Source organism: Ictidomys tridecemlineatus, chromosome 6 (genome assembly GCF_052094955.1).
Source record: "Ictidomys tridecemlineatus isolate mIctTri1 chromosome 6, mIctTri1.hap1, whole genome shotgun sequence".
NCBI lineage: Eukaryota > Metazoa > Chordata > Mammalia > Rodentia > Sciuridae > Ictidomys > Ictidomys tridecemlineatus.
The window spans coordinates 103266434-103289577 of NC_135482.1; the positions used below are offsets into that span (position 1 = coordinate 103266434).

The window sequence follows — 23144 nt, forward strand, 5'->3', positions numbered from 1 at the left end:
CACAGTTCACAGGGCTGAGCACCTCACCTTGCCAGCTGGGTTTACAGGTGGGCTTCACCTGGATCTCCACCTCAGCATCATCTGCTGCCCGCTTCTTCCCACAGTCATAAGCTGTCACTGTAAACTTGTAGAGCTTCTCACCACTGTATTGCAGCTTCTCTGTGTTCTCAATGTTCCCTGGGGCACAGGAGTGGGGGAGGACAAATAGGGTTAGGAGCACTACAAAAAGCCCCGGGGGGCAAGGGGAAGTTAAGGCAGCAGCTGCATTTATCAGCAGAAAGTAGAAAAAAAGGAGCCCCATAAAAATGGCTCCACATTTTGGAAGAAGGATGCAGTGAGGGTTCAGGGGGCAGAAGTAGAGAGCACAGTGCTGGGTTGTCCTGAGGGACGTGGGTGCACAGGACTGGCAGCTGGGTCACGGAGAGCGTGGACTCACCATCATTGTCAATGAGGAAGGGAGTGTTGGGCGTGAGGATCTCGTAGTAGCAGATCTGGCTATATTGGGGGGAGCAGTCACCATCGATGGCTTCCACCCGCAGGATGCGATCATACAGCTTCCCCTCCGTCACTGCAGCACGGTACAGACGCTCCACAAACACCGGGGCAAACTCGTTCACGTCGTTGACCCGCACGTGCACCGTTGCCCTGCATGCACCAGAGTGGGAGGAGAGACGAGGAAGTATTAGCCAGTCTCTATACGCTGAGCAAGGTACAAGCAGAAATCCAAATGGGGAGTCGGAGCTGGAGGGAGCCAGTCTATCCCTGAGACTGCTCACCCCTGCCCCACAGAGCACAGGGCTATGCCAAAATCATGCCAGAGATAGGGAAACAGAAGGAAGAGGGCCCAAGGAAAGGGTAGCTGAAGTGAAGGATAAGGAACACCAGGAGCGAAGCTGGATGACTTCTGTACAAAATGCTATGGGTTAGGTGGCCATGACTAGAGGTGGCTCAAGCCCAGCAGGTCCTTCCTTCACAGCAGTCAGATTCAAGACACAGCGAAAAGCTGGGCATGGTGGCACGTGCCTGTAATCCCAGCGGCTCTGGAGGCTGAGACAGGAGGATTGCGAGTTCAAAAGATAGCCTCAGCAACGGCGAGGTGCTAAGCAATTCAGTGAGACCCTGTCTCTGAATAAAATACAAAACAGGGCTGGGGATGTGGCACAGTGGTTGAGTGCCCGAGTTCAATCCCTGGTACAGGAAAAAAAAAAAAAAAAGCACAGTAAAAGCCAAATTAAAACCAGCCAAAAGAAGAGAAGTGGCATTTGTACAAGTTATAAATCAGCTGGGTACAATGGCAAATGCCTATAATCCCAGTAACTAGGGAGTCTGAGGCAGGAGGATCACAAGTTCAAGGCCATCCTCTCAGTAGTTAGCAAGACCCTCAGCAACTTAGTGAGACCCTGTCTCAAAAAATAAAAAGAACTCAGTGGTAAAGCACCCCTGGGTTCAACCCGCAGTACCAAAACAAAAAATAAGAGTCGTAAGTCACCTGACATATCCACATAGTACATGTGAGCCATGGACTGCCTTCCCGCATGTGCATGAAATGTGTGTGTCAGCCGTGGCCCCTTTTCACTCATGCACTTACCTCGGCAAGCAGGGCTGGGTCTAGGTCCTACAAGCTGAGCCCTGCCCTCCTCAGGATCCAGACCCAGAGGAAAAGGTCCTATCTCTAAATGGGAAACTAAGTCACAAAGAGCATTTTATCTCTAATACCTCTTAGTGGCCCAGGAATCCTGACTGCTGATCTTTCTGGTATTCTCAAATGAGAAGTGAACTGGAAACAGACGTAGGTATCTGGGACCCAAACCTCTTTACCGCTCTAAATGCCCCCTGCCCCTTCCTCTCACCTAAGGCTATCTGTGTATTATGAATTGTGTGCCACGCAAAAAAACTGGAGGGGACAGTTGAAAGGGACTTGAATGTTTGCTGAATGTGTTCATTCTCTTCACCTTGTTCTCTTCCTCTTCACAAACCACCTCCATTAATCCTCACAGCAACTACTCTTCATTTTACAGATAAGAAAAAGCATGTCCAAAAAAGCTAAATTGTCCAAGCTCATAAGAGGCAAAAGAAGAATTTTATCCCAGTCAACTCTGCCATACTGATGGTCCTTAAACTTTTTGAATAGTGGAGGTTGGGGTAGACTTTCAATGAGACATGGACAGAGGATGGTGAGGGGCTTGGGAGCAGGAAGGGGGGACCCCAAAGCACAGCACATGGAGTAGGAGACAAGGCCTTCCTCACTTGTGGGACTTCTTGGTGTTGGCGCCATCAGGACCCTCGCCACAGTCATAGGCTTGGATGGTGAAGGTGTGCTCCTTCTGGGCTTCACAGTCCACCGGCTCTTTGGCCCGAATCAGTCCTTCTCCTGTTGCCTTGTCCAAGATTACAGCCTCAAATGGCACCCCAGATCCATGGAGCCGAAAGCCACAGATCTCACCTGGCCAAGTGGGGAAGAGACGGGGTGAGGCTCCTGCCCTACCTGGTACTTCTTCGCTGCCCTCAGCCTCCCCACCTGAGACACACTGACACATCAGGTGGATCCAGTACCACCTGTCCTCCCAAACTCCTGGGAAAGCATCAGTGATCAGACATACAACTCCAACCCCAGCTTCTCCAAGCAGCAGCCTCTCAGAGCCACCAGGCCTGAGTTCTGGCAAAACTGGAATGTGCTTAACCCCTGCTTGCCCGTGACCTTCTCTGGCACCCTTTACTCGATCTCGGTCTTCAGTGGAGCCCATGCCCCTCCTTGAGCCCACTTCCACTTTCCCCAGGCCTCCTCCCCACTTTCTTCCCTCCCTCCCTTGCACTCTGCTCTCCCACCCACTTTTCTCTGTCCTGCCCCTGCATTGCCATCCCCAGCCCCAATTACCAGCATAGCGCAGGGGGGCGTCCTTATCCAAGGCAAAAAGCGGTGGGTTCAGTAGGACAGTGTTATCATTCTCCATGACGATGCCCTGGTACTCCGCCTCGATCCATGGCTTATGCTTGTTGGCTGGTCCCACCCCAGGGAGAAGAGAGGAAACACCTGTGAGCAGGACCACCATTCCCACCCGAACCCTTCCCATCCCAGCAACTCACACCACAGCATCATCGCCCTCTCCTTCCCTGCTGGAGGACCTTACAAAAGGGAGGACTAAAGACAAGAAATCAACTATAGAAGTCAGAAGGTCTGTGGGAGATCAGAGCCTTCTCCTATGGCAAGTTGGACTGTTTCCATGGCAACTGCCTGCCCTGGGGGAAGGGGGCCACTATCTCCCCTGGGAACCATAATTAGAGATGCAGAATCTTCTTTAGGGACCTCCTATGTTTAGAGGATGGAGACTGGGGACTCGGGAAGCAGTAGTGAGCCCTCAGAAGGTCCTGGAAAGGGAAGGGATAAATTACAGGAAGAGTTAAGACTAGAAAGAGAAGATCTAGAAGTTTCCTAACATCCTGATTGTTTATCCTCCCACACACACACTCCAAACCCCATTTCTATCCTGATTCCTTCATTCTGCACTTTTCCCAGTCAGACCCCAACCTCAGGCCACTCTCTCAGAGCAGAGGAAGAGGAGAAAGGAAAGAAGAGAAGATATATAGGACAGAGGGAGGGGGACAGAGAGGGGCAGGATGGAGCAGAGGAATCAATGCCAAATGACAGGACCAGCGGAGCTGACATCCTAAGGGATTATGGAGGTGGCCTAGAAAAATGCCAAATCCCCTCCCTGTTTCCCATCCCCACACCCAAGAGAACATTTACAACCAGCTCATCTCTATGTCCTCTATAAGGCCTCCAAACCCCACACTCCCTGGACCCCACTTTTTCTTGCTGTGGTGGGGATCAAACCAGGGTCTTGTTCTTGCTAGGCAAACACTTTACCACCTAGCTACATCTCTAGCCCAGACTCAACTTTTTATACAGACCCACGATTTAATCCCAATTCTTGTCTACCCCAGCCCTCTTTCTTTCATCTACCAGCCAATTCAGGATAAATGTGGGATTCAGCCAGACTCACTTCTCCCCCATCTCCTACCAGGCTCAGCTAAATCACATCTCCTTCGCAGGACCAATCTCCCACTGGCCTGGCAAGGAGCTGTGGGGAAAACGAAGCATGTTCCCTTCCCCCTCTACCTCACCCCCCATCCCCAACCTCCACAGCTTATTCTATCTAATCTTGTCAAGCAAACACCCAGGATTTAAAGGCCCATTCACTGTGGCATATTGGCTGGACACATGTGTGGGAGGATGTGTCACCTGAGGGAAACTGAGTCACCAAAGGGCATCTCACCCCCAGTAATGTGGGTGAGCAAGAAATCCTGATTTCCACTCTCCCCTCCAACCACATCTCAACACACTTCCTGGTACCTGAATGCCTGCCCCTTTCTTGCTGATAACCACCATAACCCCCTTCCCTAATGGCTGAAGAGAAAGCCACAAGATGGTGCACTGAAGGCCGCACAGGAAGTGGCAGGAGGCTCAGAAGCCAGGCTGAGGTCCTGAAGAGAGAAAAGAGCAGATGGAAGGGCTGAGGCATGGCAAGGGCAGGGCTGGGCACCCTCTCCAGACCTCACCCCTCCAATCCCGCATCTTCTCCTGGTCCCTGAGCCTCTGTTCCCCTGTTGCTCTCTTCTTGGTCGCCTTCCGTCTCCCTTCCTTCCTTCCTTCCCTGTCACTCATTCTTAGGCTCCCTGACTCTTTGGCTGTATGCCTCCTCTCTTCTCACTTTTCTTCCTGATTTTCCTTTCATTCCTCCCTCTCTTCTGCCTCTACCTTTACCCTTTTCCATCCCCTTCTCCTCCTCCTCCCACATCTCACCTCCCTCTCCTCCACCTCAGCTTTCCTTCTCACCACTCACTTGGCACCCCCACACACCCACTTCTGCCCTTCCCTGCCTTTCTCCCTTCCTTCCACCTACCTGAGCCCTCTGCCCCAACCCCTCCCTCCCACCCTCTCTCCATCCCTCTGACAGCCTCACCCAGCTGAATTTATCTGCTGTCTGCCAGAGAGGGCAGCTTGGTAACCCACAGCCCAGCGGATGCAGGCACAGGGTATGGATGCAGAGCAACACGCAAAAACATACGTGCTCGGAATTGCTGAGCTGCAACCAACAGTTTTTCCCCAGGATGGGATGGAAAGGAACCAGATGGATCTGCCACACACCCTTAGGGTGTGCGCACTCCAGTGGGAAAGGAAAATCATTGAGATAAGTATATCACCCCTCGGGGCAAGTCTTTCTGAGACCTAAGATATCTACTAGTATGGGGAAATTGGGGGAGAGAGGAGAGAAGCAAAAGACACCCCCTCCCCAGACAGGAATGGTAACCAAATAGGAGCAGGATGACTGGCAAGAGAAGCACATGGGTAGAGATGGGTTAGAGAGGAAGATGTGGCTCTGGGAAGTGAGACGGAGGGGTAGGAAACGGGTCTGAGAAAATGGATAAGAACAGGGATGGTCAGAGAGGAAGGGCCACCTGTCAGGTGCCAGAGAGTCTCAACACCTTCTTCTCACCCCACCCCCACATTGCTCTGCTTGATACCTTCATTCAGAGCCCCCACCCCCACCTCACTCACCTTTGTTCCCAGAGCTGGGTGGGAGCAGAAAGGCCAGCAAGAGGGGCAGCAGCAGGAAGGTCATGGTGTGGGTGTGGGGCAGGGCCAGGCCAGGCGATCGCTGTCCCCAGGGAGACTCAAGTCTGCTAATTCCACCTCAGAGGAGAGATGTCGGGGCTCTCCACAAAGGGGAGGGCAGCAGGCAGTGACAGAAAGGAGCCCGCTGCCCACGCTAGTCCATAAAGCACACGCTGGCAGACCCCAGTCTCAGTGGCTGAGATGGGGGACTTGCAGTGGCTTCTTCTCTTCCCTCTTGAGCCCAGCGTCCTCACTCTCTCACTCCCACCCCATCCCCGCTACTGCAGGATGACGTCAGCACAGCCAGGCAAGGATTGATGAGGCTGCTGGCCAATCGCGTGACTGGGGGTGCCAGGTGCTGCAGGGGGGGAGGGAACCAATAGGACTGGGGAGCAGGGGCGGGAGAATGTGTTGGGGCTTTTTCCCCTGACTGCAATTTGGGGGAGCAGAGGAACTGCGGGGGCTGGGGAGGAAGCAGGAAAGCCATACAGGGGATGGGAGATAAGGGGGACATTGAGAGAAAGGAAAAGCTAGAAGCCAGGGATAGGGAAGGGAGACATCCACCGAGACCCGAGGTGGCCAGAAGGGGCGGTACCCACATCACCACACCCCCAACTCTGCATTAACCTCTTTTCACAGCACTTTCCATCAGCAAGTCCCTGCTGGGTGCTTCTGGGAACTGCTAAGTAAAATCTTCAGTCTGAACATGAGAAATCCTAGAAATTTTAAGCCCCAGTCCAGGTCTCTGTAGAAACCATAGGAGAGTCATCAGGGTCATGAAAAGCTCCCTGGGACTGGAGCAAGAATGAGATGTTTGTGCATGCCTCCCAACACTCACACCCCTGTTGGGACAGTTCGTCAGCAGCTTTTGGTACTGCCTACTCTCTCTACCTCCCTCTCCAAATTTCCCAACTTAAACCATGATAGAACAGCCCAGGAGATTCTGAAGCCAGGGAATTTGGCAGGTTTGAGAGAGAAATGTGCAGTTGGGGGTGGAACATACAATAATTTAGGGGTCCTCTACACCATTATGCGAACACATTTGGTAAAAATGAGCTTTTCAAGGGCGGAGGGGGGGTGGTATCATTGGCAACTCAAGACAGAAATTCTGGGTCTTAAGCCAAAGAGGATAAATTTCTTCAGAATAATTAGACAGATCCCTCCCACACCTGCTCCAGACCTTGAACTCAATACCCATGAGGATGCTGACAGCCAGTTTCTCTGCCACCCTCTCTACAACCTAACAGGACCAAGAACCTAGAATGCCGGTTTGGGGTCCCAGTTCAGCCAACTGTCTGAGGGAGCTGTGAGACTAGGGCTCCAGGGCTTTCTCCACTGTGGCTCCTGGCCAGCTGGCTGTTCCCCTCCCTCCTCCCCCCATACCTTTCAATATCCCTGACTCAGTCTCAGGATCTCAGGATACTCCTAGAACTCATTTATCCCCATCTGACTGAGTCAGGGCAGCCATGGCCGCATCCTCTGGGGAAGGCTGTCCCCTCAGGATTCCAGGAAGGTTCCAAAGCCTGCTAGAAATGGAGTGGAAGCCAAAACTGACTTTTGGAAAGGCTCAAGTTTTAGATGATTGACAGTCCCAAATCCTGCCCCAAGTTCCTTCCTCAGGAAAAGCTGAGATCAGGTTCGATTTTGCCAAGTCCCAGACTTTCCATCAAGCTGTAGACACCAGCCCCCAACTCGTCCTGGGGGAGGGAAGGCTGGCAAAGACTCTTATTGCAACAGGGCCCAGCCCTATAAAACCCCTGGCCAGGGGACCTTTCCACCCTCCTGTGTGTTTGTGGAGGACCGGCCAAAGTCTGTCAGCACTCTTTAGCCTCTTTGCCCGCCCGCCTGTGTCTCCTGTATTCTCCTGAAATCTTGATCTCCAGCTGACCAGTGGAACAATGCCTCCCAACCTCACTGGCTACTACCGCTTTGTCTCCCAGAAGAACTTGGAGGATTACCTGCAGGCCCTAAGTAATGACCTCACCCTCCCATACCTGTTTCACCTTCCTTCTCTCTCCCTTGCTACTTCTAGGTCCCCCTAAGAAGGGGGCACACTGGGGTTGGACTTTGTGGAAAGGCTCTGTCAAGTGGCAGCTGACTTGAGATTTGTTTCCAACAGCGAGTGGGTAAATCCCCAATGCCAGACTGTACTAAGGGAGTGCTCAAAGCCACGGGCTGGGCACTGCTACGGCAGGGGAGTACCTGGCTGGGTGGCAGGTACCTTACTAAGACTTAACCCCTACAGACATCAACGTGGCCCTGCGGAAAATAGTGTTGCTGTTGAAGCCAGACAAGGAGATTGACCACCAGGGCGATCGCATAATAGTGAAGACTCTCAGCACCTTCCGCAACTATGTCATGGAATTTGAGGTGGGAGTTGAGTTTGAAGAGGACTTAAGGATGGTGGATGGACGAAAATGCCAGGTACTTTCTCTCGGGCTGAAGGGGGAGAGGAAGGACAAGCAGGTGCCTCCTAATAGTGTGGACCAAAACAAAGGGTCCTCTCTCAGACATCAGAGCCAGGGAAAATGACCACCACAGCAGGCCATGGGGTCCTAGGGTACCAGGCTCTGGGACTAGAAGGCTCTGCTCCTCCCCTCATTCCATCCTTCTTCCCTGCTCCCTCTTATCATCTCCCAGAGGAAAAAAGAGCAAGCCACCCAAGGGTAAGCAAACATTTGTTCTATCCTGTGACACTGTGGGTCACCACAGTCTCTTCTCTATAACCCTAATCTTCTGTGGCTTTCCCTACTTCTTCCAGGGTCTTTCTTGGTCCCCTTAGTTTCTTTATTTATCCCTTAAACTGGGGTTTTCCTCACAGTGTTTCATTCTTGACCTTCTTACCTGTACACCATCCATGGGCTAAATCACCTACACCCAAGCTTTCTGCTACCATCTATAAACTGTCCTTGACATTCATTTCCAGCCAGAGCCATCTCCTGAGATCCAGGGTAATGTTTTTAACTGCCTGCAAAATATTTCCATTTGTATGCCTCAAGGTCAAACTTGAATTCATTATCTTCCTATCCAAACCTACTCCACTTTTGTATTTACTTTCTCTGTTAATGGCAATAACCAGTCAACCAGGAGATGCAGTTGGTGTCTCTTGTTTCCTTACTCCTATGCCCCCCAAACCCACAACCTCCACATCAAGAAGACTTTACAGGGTTGGGGCTGTAGCCCATGTGAGGCACTAGGTTCAATCCTTAGAATCACATAAAAAATAACAAATAAAATTCAGTCCATCTACAACTACAAAAAAAATTGTTTTTAAAAAGAAATCTTTATAACTTTTTTGCACTGTCCAAAATAGTAGCTACTAATTACATATAACTTCTGCACACTAACATGGAAGTAGACCAAGTGGAATTGTGCCATGTGTGCAAAATATACACTGGATTTTAAAACAATATTTTAAAAAATGTAAACATCTCAAAATACACACACACACACACACACACACACACACACACACACATACATTTATACCAGGGATTGAACACAGGAGTGCTTAACCACTGAGCCACATCCCCAGCCCTGTTTTGTATTTTATTTAGAGATGGGGCCTTACTAAGTTGCTGAGGCTGGCTTCAAACTTCTGATCCTCCTGCTTCAGCCTCCTGAATTGCTGAGATTACAGGCATGTACCACCATGCCCAGATTCAGAATATTTTTACTATTGATAACATGCTGAAATTATAACATTTTGAATATTTTAGATTAAATAAAATGTTATTAAATTTAAGTTAGCTGGGTATGGCCATGTACTCCTGCAGTTCTGAGCAGGCCTACTCAAGAGGCTGAGGCAGGTGGATCACAAATTCAAAGCCAGCCTGGGCACTTTAGCAAGACACTGTCTCAAAGTAAAACAAAAAGGCCTGGAGGTGTGGCTCAGTGATAAATCACTAGACTTGCATGCCTGAGGCCCTGGGTTTACCCCAGTTCTGCAGAAAATAATTAATTAAGTTTTCCTAAAAGTCTCATATAATTGATAATTGTTTTGTAAATGTGGCTTTTTTTTTTTTTTTTTTTTTTTTTTTTTAGTACTGGGGATTGAACTCCGGGGCACTAGACCACTGAGCACATCCCAAGCCCTTTTTTATATATTTTATTTAGAGACAGGGCCTCACTGAGTTAGTTGCTTAGTGCCTCACTTTTGCTGAGGCTGGCTTTGAAGTCACAATCCTCCTGCATCAGCCTCCTGAGCTGCTGGGATTACTGGTGTATGCCACCCGTGCCTGGCATTAAATGTGGCATTTTATTTCTGTTGTTCATCATTCTTCTAAATGTGTCTTATCCATTCCCTCCTAGTCTTTCTCACTATCAGCACCTTAATTTTCTTACTGGATGCCCCAAATTAGTCCCCAGTCTTAAACCCCCTTGAAGCCATTCTGTGTACTATAGCCACAGGATCCTCTAAAATGTAAAAGTGACCATGTCTCTCCCTGACTAGACCCTTTGGTGATGATCTATTACATTTCAGATAAAGCCCACATGCTTCACAGAGCAGACCAGCTCCTCATTGCTTTCCCATGTACCAAGTTAGGGCCCTTGAGAACTATCTGCTCTCCGTTCTTAATTCTATGCTATTTCTTTCCTTGCAAGAAATTTCCCATTATCTCCAATCTACATAACTCCTAACTTCCTTGAAGATTTGCCTTTTCCCTCCCTCTTCCATCCTCAGGTAATAGATACCTTGTTTAGCAGACATATCCTCCGGGAAGGCTCCATAAATGTTGTTGAAATGCCCAAGCCTATAGGGGATGATGCTTCAGTCCTAAGGACAGGTTAACTAAGAATGAGAAGAAAGGAGAACACCTAGGAGTAACTCTCAACCAATCTTTCTTCTTTCTGAAAAGATAAGTCAGTGGTATCCAGAGAACAAAGTTTCCATTCTTCATCACTCCCTCCCCAGTTTCACCCTAGTTCTCCTCCTCCTCCCCTGCTCTCCACCAAAGGTTGCCATAGATAACTATGGGCCTCTCTGAAGGCTTTTAGGATCAGGGGGCTGGAGTCCTGCTGAATCAGAGCATCTGTCTCAGAATGAAGGGACCAGAGAAAATAGAGTAAGTTGAGAAGTCTTTGGGTGTCCTTCCCCCCAATTTTCCTTTATTCCTGCCTTCCCCTATAGACCATAGTAACCTGGGAGGAGGAGCAGCTGGTGTGTGTGCAGAAAGGGGAGGTCCCCAACCGGGGCTGGAGACACTGGCTGGAGGGAGAGGAGTTGCATCTGGTAAGTTGGCGGGGGGGGGGGGGGATGCTGGGAGAGGGACCCCCAGCAAGGATGTGTCCTCTTGTCCAAAACCCAGAAAGTTTATTCCTCTACCCCAACCCACCCTCACTGTCTGCTCCAAGGAAGTATTGGGGGGGGGGGCACTTGTAAGAGTAGGAAGAAGAAGATACAGAGTGGCCAAGGTGGGTCCTGGCTAAAAATCAGATGAATACCCACAAATCATAACTGGAGATATGGCAACCACCATTTCACATCCCTTGACCCAGCGACCTTCCTTCCTCTGGGGTGAAAAATTGAGGATTTGAAACAATGATACAATTCCCCATACATCAAATGCTTTAGCTGCTGTATCCTGAGGGATTAAGTGAGGTCAGGGACTGTGAGAAAGTCTGAGTCCCAGCTGGTGAGAACCCTCTCTCCTCGTCACTGTCCTCCTTTACCCCCAGGAACTGACTGCGAGGGACGCCGTGTGCAAGCAGGTCTTCAGGAAGGTCAGATAGCCAGAGAGGAGCCAAGGCCCTCCCGACAGCACCCATCCAGGCCCCTCTTGTTTGTGCCATTTTCAAGCCCAGCTTGTGCCAGGTCAGCGTCCCCATCTCGGCCACTATCCTCCCTGTGGGTCCCTCCTCACCCATGTTAATCGGTAACCTGCAGCCCCCGGTCAAAGTCTTTTCTCTCACACACTCCACTGCTCAATCATGGTTCCGCTTTCAATTTAAGGTCTGGCCTCCTGGATGGCAGAAGAAGGCAAAGGGGGAAGGACCCTTGAGAGTAACTGACCTCCATTCTATAGTTAATTTGGCTTCTTATTTTCCATCTAAGAAAAAAAACTAGACTTTGGGCATTCAAATGTTCTTGAAAATTCTATCCCGGTAGATCTTTGGAAAACCGTGACTGGTTCAAGAGTTTAAATATACTCCGCTGTTAGAGACTTCTTGTTTGTTTCTTTGTCTTTATTCTCAAGAAAGCCTCAAGTACTCAACAGAATCCAGTCAGAGGCATGGCCTCAACCACTCAGTCCCACGGAACCACCTTACTGACATCTGAAGACATCCTGGCCATTTTATATGGCCATTTCCCCCAACATGTTGGGGAAAAGGGATGGGACCAGGAGAGACTTTTGGCCAGTGCTGGGGGAGTCTGGGAGCTTCCAAATAGTGCCCTGGCCTCTGTGTCTACTTTGGGAAAAACAGGCAGCAAGAAGGACTGGAAAGGGAAGCAGGGGCTGGGGTTGTGGCTCAAGTGGTAGAGCCTAGCACGTGTGAGGCTCTGGGTTCGATCCTCAGTACCACATAAAAATAAAATAAAGATATTGTGCCCACCTACGATGAAAAAATAAATATTTTTAGAAAAGAAAAGGGAAGCAGATAGAGGATACAAGGCCAGGGGATAAAGAGGTGAGGAAAACATTCAGGTGTGCAAACAACAGTAGCAGAAGTGGCTGAAGCGATCTCTGCTTGAAGACCAGCAAACCTGGAGATGGAGCACAAGGGAGAGAGCTGAAGACAGCAAGGCTCCTCCCCAAGGGTCCCAGACTCACTGACTTGGGAGACTCCCCAGAAGGGTGGAGCTGGTAGAGGGTCAGGGCCAGCTCCAGCCTGACCTCTTCCCTGTCTCCAGGGGCCTTGGTTCTTTCAGAATAAAAATCCTATAGAGCAAGTGTCAGAGAGTCTTCTCTGACATTTCTCAATATGTGGGTGGGAACAGAGCCTGGTGGAGGGGTGGAAAGTACCTGGCCCTCAACAGATGCTCACCCTTGTCTCCTCTTCCTGCAATGGCTAGGTCCCCTACGCATACAAGAATTACTGGGGCTCTGGCAAGGAAGGAGGCCTGTGCTATTAACCCTACCACATGCCCTGGAGTGAATTTGGAAAAGAACAAAGAATTGGACTAATAGTATATTCCCTGCCCAGCCTCTCCACAGATGTCCCCAGCAGAGTGAGGAATAAAAAGTCCTTCACTTTTCAAAGCCACCTAGCAGAGGCTCTGCAGGCCACTGGATCCTGTGCATCCCTCCTCAAAGCACAGGAACATGTTTGTGTGTACTTGCACATTGCCCAGGTCATGAGGTCTTCTAAGTATCCTGGTTCTCTGAGTTCACAGTGTATGTCCAAGCCTCTCCCCACAGGACTGTCCTCGGTGTTCTTGTCAGTTCAGTGTTCCTCAGTGCAGTCTTGTCAGAGGTCCTGACTCAGGAGCTGTAGGCCTCCAGAGTGGCTCTCCAACCCATGCTAAAAAGGGCTCAGTCCCTCAAAACTCCTGTGACATGAGCATCCAGAATCCCCCCAAATACACACTGCAGGTCCACATCCTCCACTCAATCACATCCCTCCAGGAGCCAGAATCCAATGAGAGGTCCCCCCAAAGGAACACAAGCATCCTAGGGATGCTGAGCAGCTTTAGAAGCCAACAGGAGCCTTGGCCTGCTGAGACTGGGGGAAGCCAGAGCTGCTGCTTCCCATGTGGACAGCAGGGGGCACTATGCACTGCAGCAGAAGTCACATCCTTCAAATTGAACCCCCTCCTCCACCATCTTCTTGGATATTAGCCCCGCCCCACTACACACACACACACACACACACACACACACACCAATTCCCAGCCCACAGACTCACCCTCACAAGGCCCTTATCCCTCATTCAAATCAAGCTCCATCTAGCAAGGGAGGGCGCAAGGGCCTTAGATGGTTGGATCTCACTCCAAGGCCTTCCTGGAGCACATGAAACTGTGGAGTTGACTTTGTTGACCACAGCCTTAGACCTTAGGGATATGATCAGGAATCCAAAATGTTTATTGATGAAGCCAGACTAATTCCATCTTAAAATTGGGAGCCATCTTGTCACAACATCATGAAAAGTTCATTTCTGTTTTACTATAAAATACTAAGATTTCTATTTGGCCTTACTATAATTTGATGTTTTAAAACCTTGCTTGGGATTTCTGCCCAGGCTTTGAACTTACCAGTGCCCATTTCTCCTTGACCAGATAACAACCCTCCCTGAAATCCCAGCTGCTCCTCATTAACTTTGATGTTGGAATCTGAGTTTGTTCCCTACTTTGAGATGTAGATCATAAACCTGCTATCTGCCCTTGTATTACACTTGCCAGAACCCTTTTAGCTGTAAGTTCCAAGAGACCCCCCTTTGTAACTTTTTGTGCTGTCAAAACTTTCTTTTCCCAGAGAGCCGTGGCTGTCCTCTGGCCCTGTTTTTCCGGGTGAGGTAGCCGCTGGCCAGCTCTCTTTTGTGTACACAATATAAGCTTGCTGAAATCTGGTGTAAACTGGAGTCAGTGGTCTTTTTGCATCATGATTCAACATTTATTTCCATATGATATGGAACAACTGCACTTTCCTAAGCCAGGTCCCTACCTCACTTCCACTCTACCAGACCCTGAGGCCAGGATACAAGCAATGCTGCAAGACCCTAGCTCACAGAATAGGCAGGGAGCAGAATAGGCAGCTTCCAGGTTCTCTCCTGTCCTCAGATCTCAGTCACCAGGATGGACATGGACCAGCACTTTGGGTATCTATGCTCCTCACTAAGTACCCACCCCCACCACAAGCCACTTAGGTCTTAGAAGACTGAAATGAAGCTGACCTTTCAAATCACTCTTCCAGCAAGAGCAAGAGGGACCTCTGGTTTTCTCAAGGGCTTCCAGGATCACTATCTAGCTGGAGGTGAGACTCCTCCTCCCCTCTATCCTCATTTTTACTCTGGCCACTAGAGAGAGGGGACAGTCCTCTGGGTCTCAAGAATAGTCAGGCCATTAGGCTCACAGATAAAGTACTTGCTTCAGAGCCTCTAAAATGGCATCCAAAATTGATCATGTGAATAGGCTTTGGTGTCAAACTATTATTAGCTATGTGAGCATATACAAGTCTCCAACCTTCAGCTAATAAGCCACATAGGCCAGTCATCCAAGGAAGTACTGAGAGTACTTCCAACCTCCAAGAAGTTTCATGATGCCATAAACCATCACCCAGCAAAGCACCAGGAACAGAGTAAGCAAAGCACTGATGAATATTCAACATCACTGCTAGTATTGCTCCCTACCTCTGCACTTGGTGACTGAAATTTCCTTAACTGGAAGCAAAGCCTTGTATTCTCCAGTTGAGGATAAGGTGTCAATTGCCGATACCTCTGAGATTACACAGTGATGTATCTGTACCAAAGTGTAAGTGACCGATAGCAGACAAGTGGGGATGATATAGCTCTTACCCTGCGGCCCAGGCAGGGACATTGTCTGGGGGTGATGGGGACAAAGGGGAGTTGTTGCTTTCCCCTCAGCCTCCAGAACCAGGTTCTCCCACTGGATCCCACCCCTTATTCCCAGGAAAGGACAAAAGTGTTGCTCACAGAGCACCTGTTCTAGCATTAGGGAGGCTACTTCTGTTCCACCCCTGTTCTCCCACAATGCACACTAAAGCTCCTCCTGGTGCTGGTCACAGGTGACCAGGCTATGTCCAGGCCCCAGGCTCCTCCAGTCACCAGCTGCAGGCTCAGTCACTTTTCCTTGACCCTCTTGCTCCCAGATCTTTGTCCCTGCTTGTAACCAAAAGCTCAGTCCTTGTCCCCAACGTTAATTCGATAATAGGAACACGATTTTGAGAAAAAGGAAAAAGAAGTTTTATGCTTTTGCTAGCAAAGGAGAAACACAAGGGACTCCTGTCCCAGAGGCTGTGATTCTGCCCATCTGGAGGAACAGGGGGATTTTAAAGGCTACATTCAAAGGCTACATTCCAGGTGTGTCCTGACAGGGGGTTCCAGGGGGCCTGGTGGTGTGTTAGTATTCACTTGTTAATTTGGGAGATATTTACTTGCTAGATCCTCTAGTTGACATCTCCTTCCTGTGGAGCACAGATAACTCAAGGTAATCCTGTTCCCAGCCCCCAGGTTAGGAAGGGGAGAGGGAAAAGAGGAAAAGGAAAACATGTCCCTTTTAAAAATAAGCCTCAGGGCTGGGGCTGTAGCTCAGTATCAGAGATTTGCCTAGCATGCGTGAGGCACTGGGTTAGATCCTCAGCACCACATAAAAATAAACAAATAAAATAAAGACATTCTGTTCATTTACAACTACAAAAAATTTAAAAAATAAATAAATAAAATAAGCCTCAGGGCTATATTCAAAAGATGAAGCAGACCATTACACACTGACAACAAACCAGCACCCTTACCCTGCCCTGGAGTTTCTCACCCTTTTCTCTTAGGAGGCTTCCCCCCTCCTACTGACCCTGATTTGCAAATGTCTTATCTCTTGTCGACACCAGCTCAAGCCTCCCCTCCTCTGGTTAAGCCTGGTTTGGGCCTCACCAGCCCTAATCCACAAATGAGTGGACAGGCCCAGGGTCTACATAAGTGGACCCTGAACGATCTTCTTTCACATATATGTGCATAATCTGTACGAGTCTTTCTGGTACAACACCTCTTCTACATACTATGTGTGGGGACATGTGTGTATCATACATAGCGTGGCCTTTTTCCTTCCTTGTCCCGCAAGCCTGCTGAAAGTCAGCATCCTCTCTGCTCTTTCCTTGGTGCATAAAACAATGGCTATGGCTTCTTCCTTGACCTAGGCAGGTGACACAGAGCAGAACGGAAAGCATCATTGAGGGATCCACTGTGGCTCTCTCCTGTGTGATCCTGAGCAAATAATTTTACTTCTGTGTGCCTTTGTTTCCTCACAGGACTGGTCCTGTCCAGTTCCTACATTCTACAACTGATGTCTCCTGCCTTCTGTACCCACCCTCTCCCCTTTCCAGATGTGTTCAGAGGAGTCTTGCTCCATATCCTTAACCCAGCTGCAAGGAAACTATTGTCATCCTTAATGTAACTAGAGCTTCTGCTGGGTCCCCAGTAGAGAGAGAACCCACACAGGAAGGGGTAGCTAGACGGCAAAGCCCCTCTCCTTGAGGCTGTCCCCACCCTGTGGCAATCACCACCCCTTTTCTGTCCTCCTTTATCTTTGAGTAGCACAGATGGGACAAGGTACATGGTTTGAATAAGTGTTTAATAAAATCTTGGAGAAAACAAAAGGGAAATGGAACAGAGTAATATACAAGCATAGCTTCATCCATGAACCCATTGTCAAAGGAAAAGGTGTGCAGGATAGAACAGAACTGCTTTGCTGTTTTGTGAAGATGCCATACACCAAGTGTGCCAAGATCATGGGCCATGTGTTTAAAGACTTTGCTGCTACATAAAAGTCTGCACAAAGCCTGTGGGGTGTGGGAGGTTTTGAAACAGGCCAAATTTACCCCACTCCAGGCTCTCAAAAGGAGCTTCTCCTCCAAAGAGAAGGAAGCTGGAGAGGCTGCAACACCCCTCCCCCAATCCTGATAGGCACCAAAGAAGATGGGAGCCAAGGTGGCCCCTGTCCCCACTGACTCCAGCTAATGAATCTGCAACTGCAACTTTCCCAGCATCTATGTGGCTGACCTACAGCTGCCTCTTCTCCCCAGCCTCCTCTCCTTTAACCTTCTGCTGATTTTCAGGAATTGTGGAGACGGCAACTTTGAAACGATTAAGTTCTTCCCTCTTCCCTCAAAGTTGGCTTTGAAAACTACCTACTTTCCTACCAACCCGACTCCACATATTTCTGGCATAGTGAGCACTAATGGCCCAGCCTCTTTCTTCCCTGGGTAGGATTTTGTGCTGCCCGGTAAGTTCAGAACTTGTTCATTTGGGCCATCTGCCGGAGTGGAACCTCCTGGGATTCTCAGGATGCAGAATTGCCATTAATTTCCCTGAACTGGAAAGGGCGTTTACCTATGGCTTTTTTTTTTTTCCTTTTTTTTCCTTTTTTTTTTTTTTTTTGTATTGGGTATGGAGCCCAGGAGGGCTTTACCATGAGTTACATCTATTTATTTATTTATTTATTTATTTATTCATTTATTCATTCATTCATTCATTCATTTTTATTTTGAGACAGGTTCTTACTAAGTTGTTGAAGGTTTTGCTGAATTACCAAGGCCCTCCTACCTCACATGGCCTAGTTGCTAGGGTTACAGCACTCACTGGGCTGGCTGGGGCTTCCCTTTGAACCCTTTGCTATCCTCCCAAAGTTCCACCATCTCTCAGGTTAGCCTCCTGCAGGTTACACTTGGATCTATCCAGTCCTACCACTGGATGAGAATGGATATTGGGCCCTTCAGATATAAAGGTACAAAGAAAAGATCAGAGTCCTCCCAACTCTCTGGATTCAGGTTAATATATCTGAAATACAAAGAGAGCTAGCAAAAATAACATCTTTTATATATATATTTTTTTTTCATTTGTTGATATTATTTATTTATTTTTTTATTTATACGAGGTGCTGAGAATCGAACCCAGTACCTCACACATATCAGGCAAGTATGCTATTACTGAGTCCCAGCCCCAGTACCCCCGCCAAAAAATAACATCTTGATAAATGTACTAAAATGAGGCTGTGACAGCCAGCCTTCAATGATCCCCTTCCTGGAATTCCTGTCCTTGTGTTGTCTCCTAACACATTGCATCAGGGTTAGTCCAAGTGACTAAATGAATAGGCAGAAATGGTATATTATGTCACTTGTCACTTTCAAGGTTATATTACAAAGGACATCTTGGCCTCTGCCTTGGTTTTTTCCACCTTGAGTCACATTTTTTTTTTTTTTTTTTTGGTACCAGGGACTGAACCCAGGGGCACTTCATCACTGAGCCACATCCCCAGTCCTTTTCATATTTTATTTTGAGGCAGGTCCTTGCAGAATTGCATAGGGCCTTGCTAAGTTGCTGAGGCTGGTCCCAAACTGGTGATCTTCCTGCCTATCCTGCCTCAGGCTCTCAAGTTGCTGGGGTTACAGGTTTGTGCCACCATGCCCAGCTCTATCTTGGGTCACTCTTGAGAATACTCAAGTGTCCTATGAAGAGGGCCTTGTGGCAAGGAACTGAGGTCTCCTTCCACAATCATGAGAGTGTGCCATCTTGAAGGAAGACCCAAGATGGCCCCAGTCAAGCCATCAGATGACTGTAGCCCTAGTCACACCTTGATTGAGACCTTGTGAGAGACCCTGAGCCAAAAGGACCCTTCAAGCCACTTGGAGATTCCTGATGATCAGAAACTGTGTGAAATAATGCACATTTGCTGTTTTAAACTGCTCAGTGTAGGGGTGATTTGTTACACAATAACAGATAATTAATACATAGTCCCAATCTTGAATTTCATCTCAAGCAAATCTCTCCTAGAACCATAGCTTCAGTATTTGTCAGGCTGGCAAAAAAATGCGGGATGACTTGAAGCAATAAAAACATATGATTCTATTCAGTATACACAGGCATCCTATCCTAGCTAGAAGCCCAGATACCACCTGACCACTCGGTACAGGGGCTCACATTTCAGCATCAGCCCCTCCACACATCTAAAGAGAAGGAAGGTCAGAGACAGGCAGCTGTCCTCTTTCAATCCTCTGTAAGCTCCTCCTGCCTAAATACTATCTGAGAAGCCATGTCTTCCCTATGTAATTGATCTGGCATCTCAGGTGGTACCCACCCCTTTCACTGGTGTGCAGCCTTATTCTGTGGCTTCATAAGGCAAGTATATCAGAGCACCACTCAGTAAGCTTCATGTCATCAAAGAGAGAGCATAACTGGAGATGGGGAGCATACTCACATGGCATCTGGTCTTTACTGGGAGGAAGCAGGTGACCAATTCTTCAGAGGATCCTGAAGACCAGCAGCAATGAGGAAGAGGTAGCATTTCAAATACACAAGGCAAAAAAGGGCCACACCTAGAGATTCATATATACCTCCCAGAGGAAGGAGGTTCTGGGTCCTCCCTACTCCTCTAGGGCCAGCATAGTGATACTGGAGCCAAAGTTTCTCTGCTGAGAATAAGATGAATAGGATGGGGAGATGCAGATGGAAGAAGGCTTGTGCAGGGGCCATCAAATGTAGCCAAATTTGAGCTGGCGTGGTGGTGCATACCTGTAATCCCAGCAGCTCAGTAGGCTGAGGCAGGCGGATTGTGAATTCAAAGCCAGCTTCAGCAATTTAGCAAGGCCCTAAGCAACTCAGTAAAACACTGTCTCTAAATAAAATATTTTAAAAAGGCTGAGGTGTGACTTAGTAGTTAAGTACCCCTGGGTTCAATCCCTGGTCCCCTCCAAACAAACAAAAAGCAACGATGTAAATCTAATTCTTGAAAGGAGAAGGATTCCAGGGAAAGTGTGTGGAGACACTGTTCCATTGTGCTCTCCCAGAGACTACAGGCAACCCCAGTCTGCCAACTGAGAACATCCAGGAGGAGCAGAACACACACCAGTCCCAGATATAATTGCTGCCAAAAAGCTGTATCACCAGATGAAGTGAGGGCCAGCTGGGCCCTCGGAGGGGCAGAATCCTTCTTCCTTTCACTGGGTTGCTCTCTCCAACAAAAGGTGAAGAGCGAGGTCACGTGGTGAAGGTCAGAACTCTCACTAGGGAACAGCAAATGGAGCAGGGCTATGCTCAGACCATCTGCCTCCAATGCCAACCCTAGCTCCCAAACGCACCTGTTCACCACCTGCTTCTCCTTCAACAGGAACTCCAGAACATACTTAGTACATACTTCCTGCTCTGCCCCACCCGAGACACAGGTGGTACCTAATGTGCCAGGAAATGTGCTCAGTCCTGGGGATGTTGCAACCTGCAGGACAAATCCTCCCTCAAGTAACTCACGGTCCTGTGGGAAATACAGACAAGTGGATAGGTGGTTATCATGTATCAAGATATGCACAGGGAAAGTAATGAGATCCTGAGTCAAGAAGGGCTTCCCCAAGGAGGAGACACATGCAGAGAGAATTATAATAATGTCTGGCACCTGTGGCATGATTCCCACATCCAGGCACTTACTCCTCTCAAGAACCCCATCATATATTATTATCCCATTCTACAGATAAGGACACTAAGGAATGGCGAGTTTCAGGAACTTAATAAGGTTATATATAAAATAAAAGGGTATTATGGGGTTTGGACCCAAGCAGATTGGAGCTGACCACCTAACCCAGGGTTTCTCATCCTTGGCACTACTGACATTTTGAGCCAAATCATTTTTTGTTGCAGGGGTAATGCCTTGTAAATTGTAGGATGCTTGGCAGAGTCCCTGGCCCCTGTCCACTAGATGGCAGTAGCATCTACCACTTGTAAAATCCAAAACCAAAAATCTGTAGATATTGTCAAATATCTCCTGGGAAGAAAAATTGATTGAGAACCACTGACCTAACCTCTTTGGCCTCTCTAAGCAAGTAATGATGATTATGATGATGATGATGATGATGATAATTTACATTACTGTTTGCCAAATGCCAGGCACTCTCCTAAACAATATCGGTTATTAAATCATTTAATCATCACAATAATCTTCTGATATGGGCACCATCATTCTCTGTTCCAAAGAGGAGGATGTTCGCAGAGAACTTATGTAAATTGGCTATGGTTATACATCTTCTATGTGGTGCCTGGCTTTGAGCTTGGTGAATGTAGCATAGGATCCCACCCATTTTACAACAATGCTATACTATTTTTTGGTCTCTGTTGACTGAAGAACATTTTATTGAGCTAGGCACCCTTAATGCATGCCTATAATCCCAGTGACTCAGGAGGCTGAGGTGGGAGGATCACAAATTCCAGGCCAGCTTCAACAACTTAAGCAAGAACCCATCTCAAAATAAAAAATAAAAGGGATAGAGGAGGTGGCTCAGTGGGTTCAATATTCAGTCCAAAAATATAGAACAAGATATTGGCCAGGGAATCATGTGTGCAAATGTGAGACACATTCAGGAAACCATATCTTCAATGTGACTGGAACACACATGTGTGGCAGATGCCAAAACACAAATAGAGCCTGGTTACAAAGGAATAAACTGCATGGTCCACATATAGCTAAGGCTGCATCTTTTGGATTGCAAGATAGAGTCCTTGAAAATTTTTCAGCTTGCAAGGGGCATGATTGATGAATATGGACAGATTTGACCAGGTAAGAAGGGTGGGCTTAACACTCCTTTGGATTGATTTGGCCCCTGTCTGAGTGTCCATAACCAATGGAAATCAGAGTCCTAATTTGCAAACCTGAGATGACATGGGTGGTGGAAGAGAATGCAGAACAAACCCCAGTCTAATTGGGGTCATCCCGTCCCCTAAATCCCTGCCCTGCCTAAATCAGTAATGGCCATTCAGGACAGAAGCCCAGGCTCCCAACTCAGCCCACTCAGGGGTCCTGCTGCTGTCCTCTATCTTCTTTCCTATGTGGTGCTGGGTGTAGAAGTCCCACCATGTCCTGACCCTGGACAAGGTGTCTAAACACAGGAAAACCATGGAAAGGAATAGCTGTTGTTGCCTCCAGGGCCCAGGGTCTTCCATGGCTGTTTGGATTTCAAGAGAGAGCAAATTCTTCTTTAAACAAAGGCTGCAGAAAAACCTCCCTGGCCAGAACACATTCCTCCTCTGTTGGGCCCTTCCCCCTTGCAGGACAGCAGATGGCAGCACCAACAAGATTGTCAAAACCAAAAGTAAAAGCCCCAATTTCAAGTGTGTTTATGCACTTCCTGCCTTTACACGCATGTATTATTTCTGCTTTTGCTCTCCACCCACCCCCGCCCTCTGCTCCTCCTCAGTTAATGAGAAACAAACTCCAATGGACCCAGATGTAAGTTTAGAAAGTGTGAGAACTAGAGGCAGGGGAGGAATATCACTTTGTCTTTAGACAAAGCCCAAGTGTATTCCTGGTCCCTGGGGCACCCTTGTTCTCACTTCTCCAGTTCCCCAGGATTAAAAGAATCCACAAAGAGCCAGGTGTAGTGGCACACGCCTGCCTGTAATTCCAGCTACTTGAGAGAGGAGGATCTCAAGTTCAAAGCCAGCCTGGGCCCTTGAACCCTGTTTCAAAATAAAATAAAGCGGGGAAGACTAAGTGTGTAGCTAAGTGGTTGAGTGTTTGCCTAGCATATATGAGGTCCTGGGTTCAATCCCCAGTACCCTAAGGAAGAAAAAGAAAAAATGGACAATTCCTAGTAGAGCAAGGAAAAGAAAAAAAGGATCCACAACTGGCCTCCTGAGGCATGGGGATTGCAGGCTTGAAGAAGCCAAACTTGGCAACTTAGCAAGGCTCTAAACAACTGTCTGTCTCAAAAATAAATTTAAAAAGAACGAGGGATGCAGCTCAGCGGTAAAGTACACCTGGGTTCAATCTTTGGTACTGAAAGAAAAAAAAAAAAAATCCCCAGAGTCAGAGTCTCACGCTATTTTCAAGATCTGTGACTTCATCCTTCTAATCCTCTCTGGCTTAGAAGGGATGATCCAG

At 48.2% G+C, this 23144-nt stretch overlaps 2 protein-coding genes across 5 annotated transcripts in view; one reads left to right on the forward strand and one right to left on the reverse strand.

The window, feature by feature from the left end:
* The window catches only part of Clstn3 (calsyntenin 3), a 46245-nt gene extending 40337 nt beyond the window's left edge, over nucleotides 1–5908 (reverse strand). For 2 of the 4 annotated variants that reach the window (XM_078015293.1, XM_005338302.5), the window contains exons 1-5: nucleotides 5558–5907; nucleotides 2876–2998; nucleotides 2248–2443; nucleotides 437–645; nucleotides 28–177 (exon numbers count right to left, since the gene is read on the reverse strand). In XM_078015293.1, the coding sequence (XP_077871419.1) occupies nucleotides 28–177; nucleotides 437–645; nucleotides 2248–2443; nucleotides 2876–2998; nucleotides 5558–5621 (742 nt within the window). In that variant the 5' untranslated portion in view covers nucleotides 5622–5907. Of the gene's footprint in view, nucleotides 1–27; nucleotides 178–436; nucleotides 646–2247; nucleotides 2444–2875; nucleotides 2999–4351; nucleotides 4483–5557 lie in introns of all 4 variants that reach the window. The other 2 variants (XM_078015294.1, XM_078015295.1) reach the window with 2 other exon arrangements.
* A 1467-nt stretch (nucleotides 5909–7375) lies between these two features.
* Rbp5 (retinol binding protein 5) lies at nucleotides 7376–14129 on the forward strand. The gene is made up of 4 exons (XM_005338303.5): nucleotides 7376–7585; nucleotides 7860–8038; nucleotides 10746–10847; nucleotides 11294–14129. Exons 1-4 carry the CDS (start codon nucleotides 7513–7515, stop codon nucleotides 11345–11347), a joined length of 408 nt encoding a protein of 135 aa, XP_005338360.1. The 5' UTR covers nucleotides 7376–7512; the 3' UTR covers nucleotides 11348–14129.
* Nucleotides 14130–23144: the final 9015 nt, after the last annotated feature.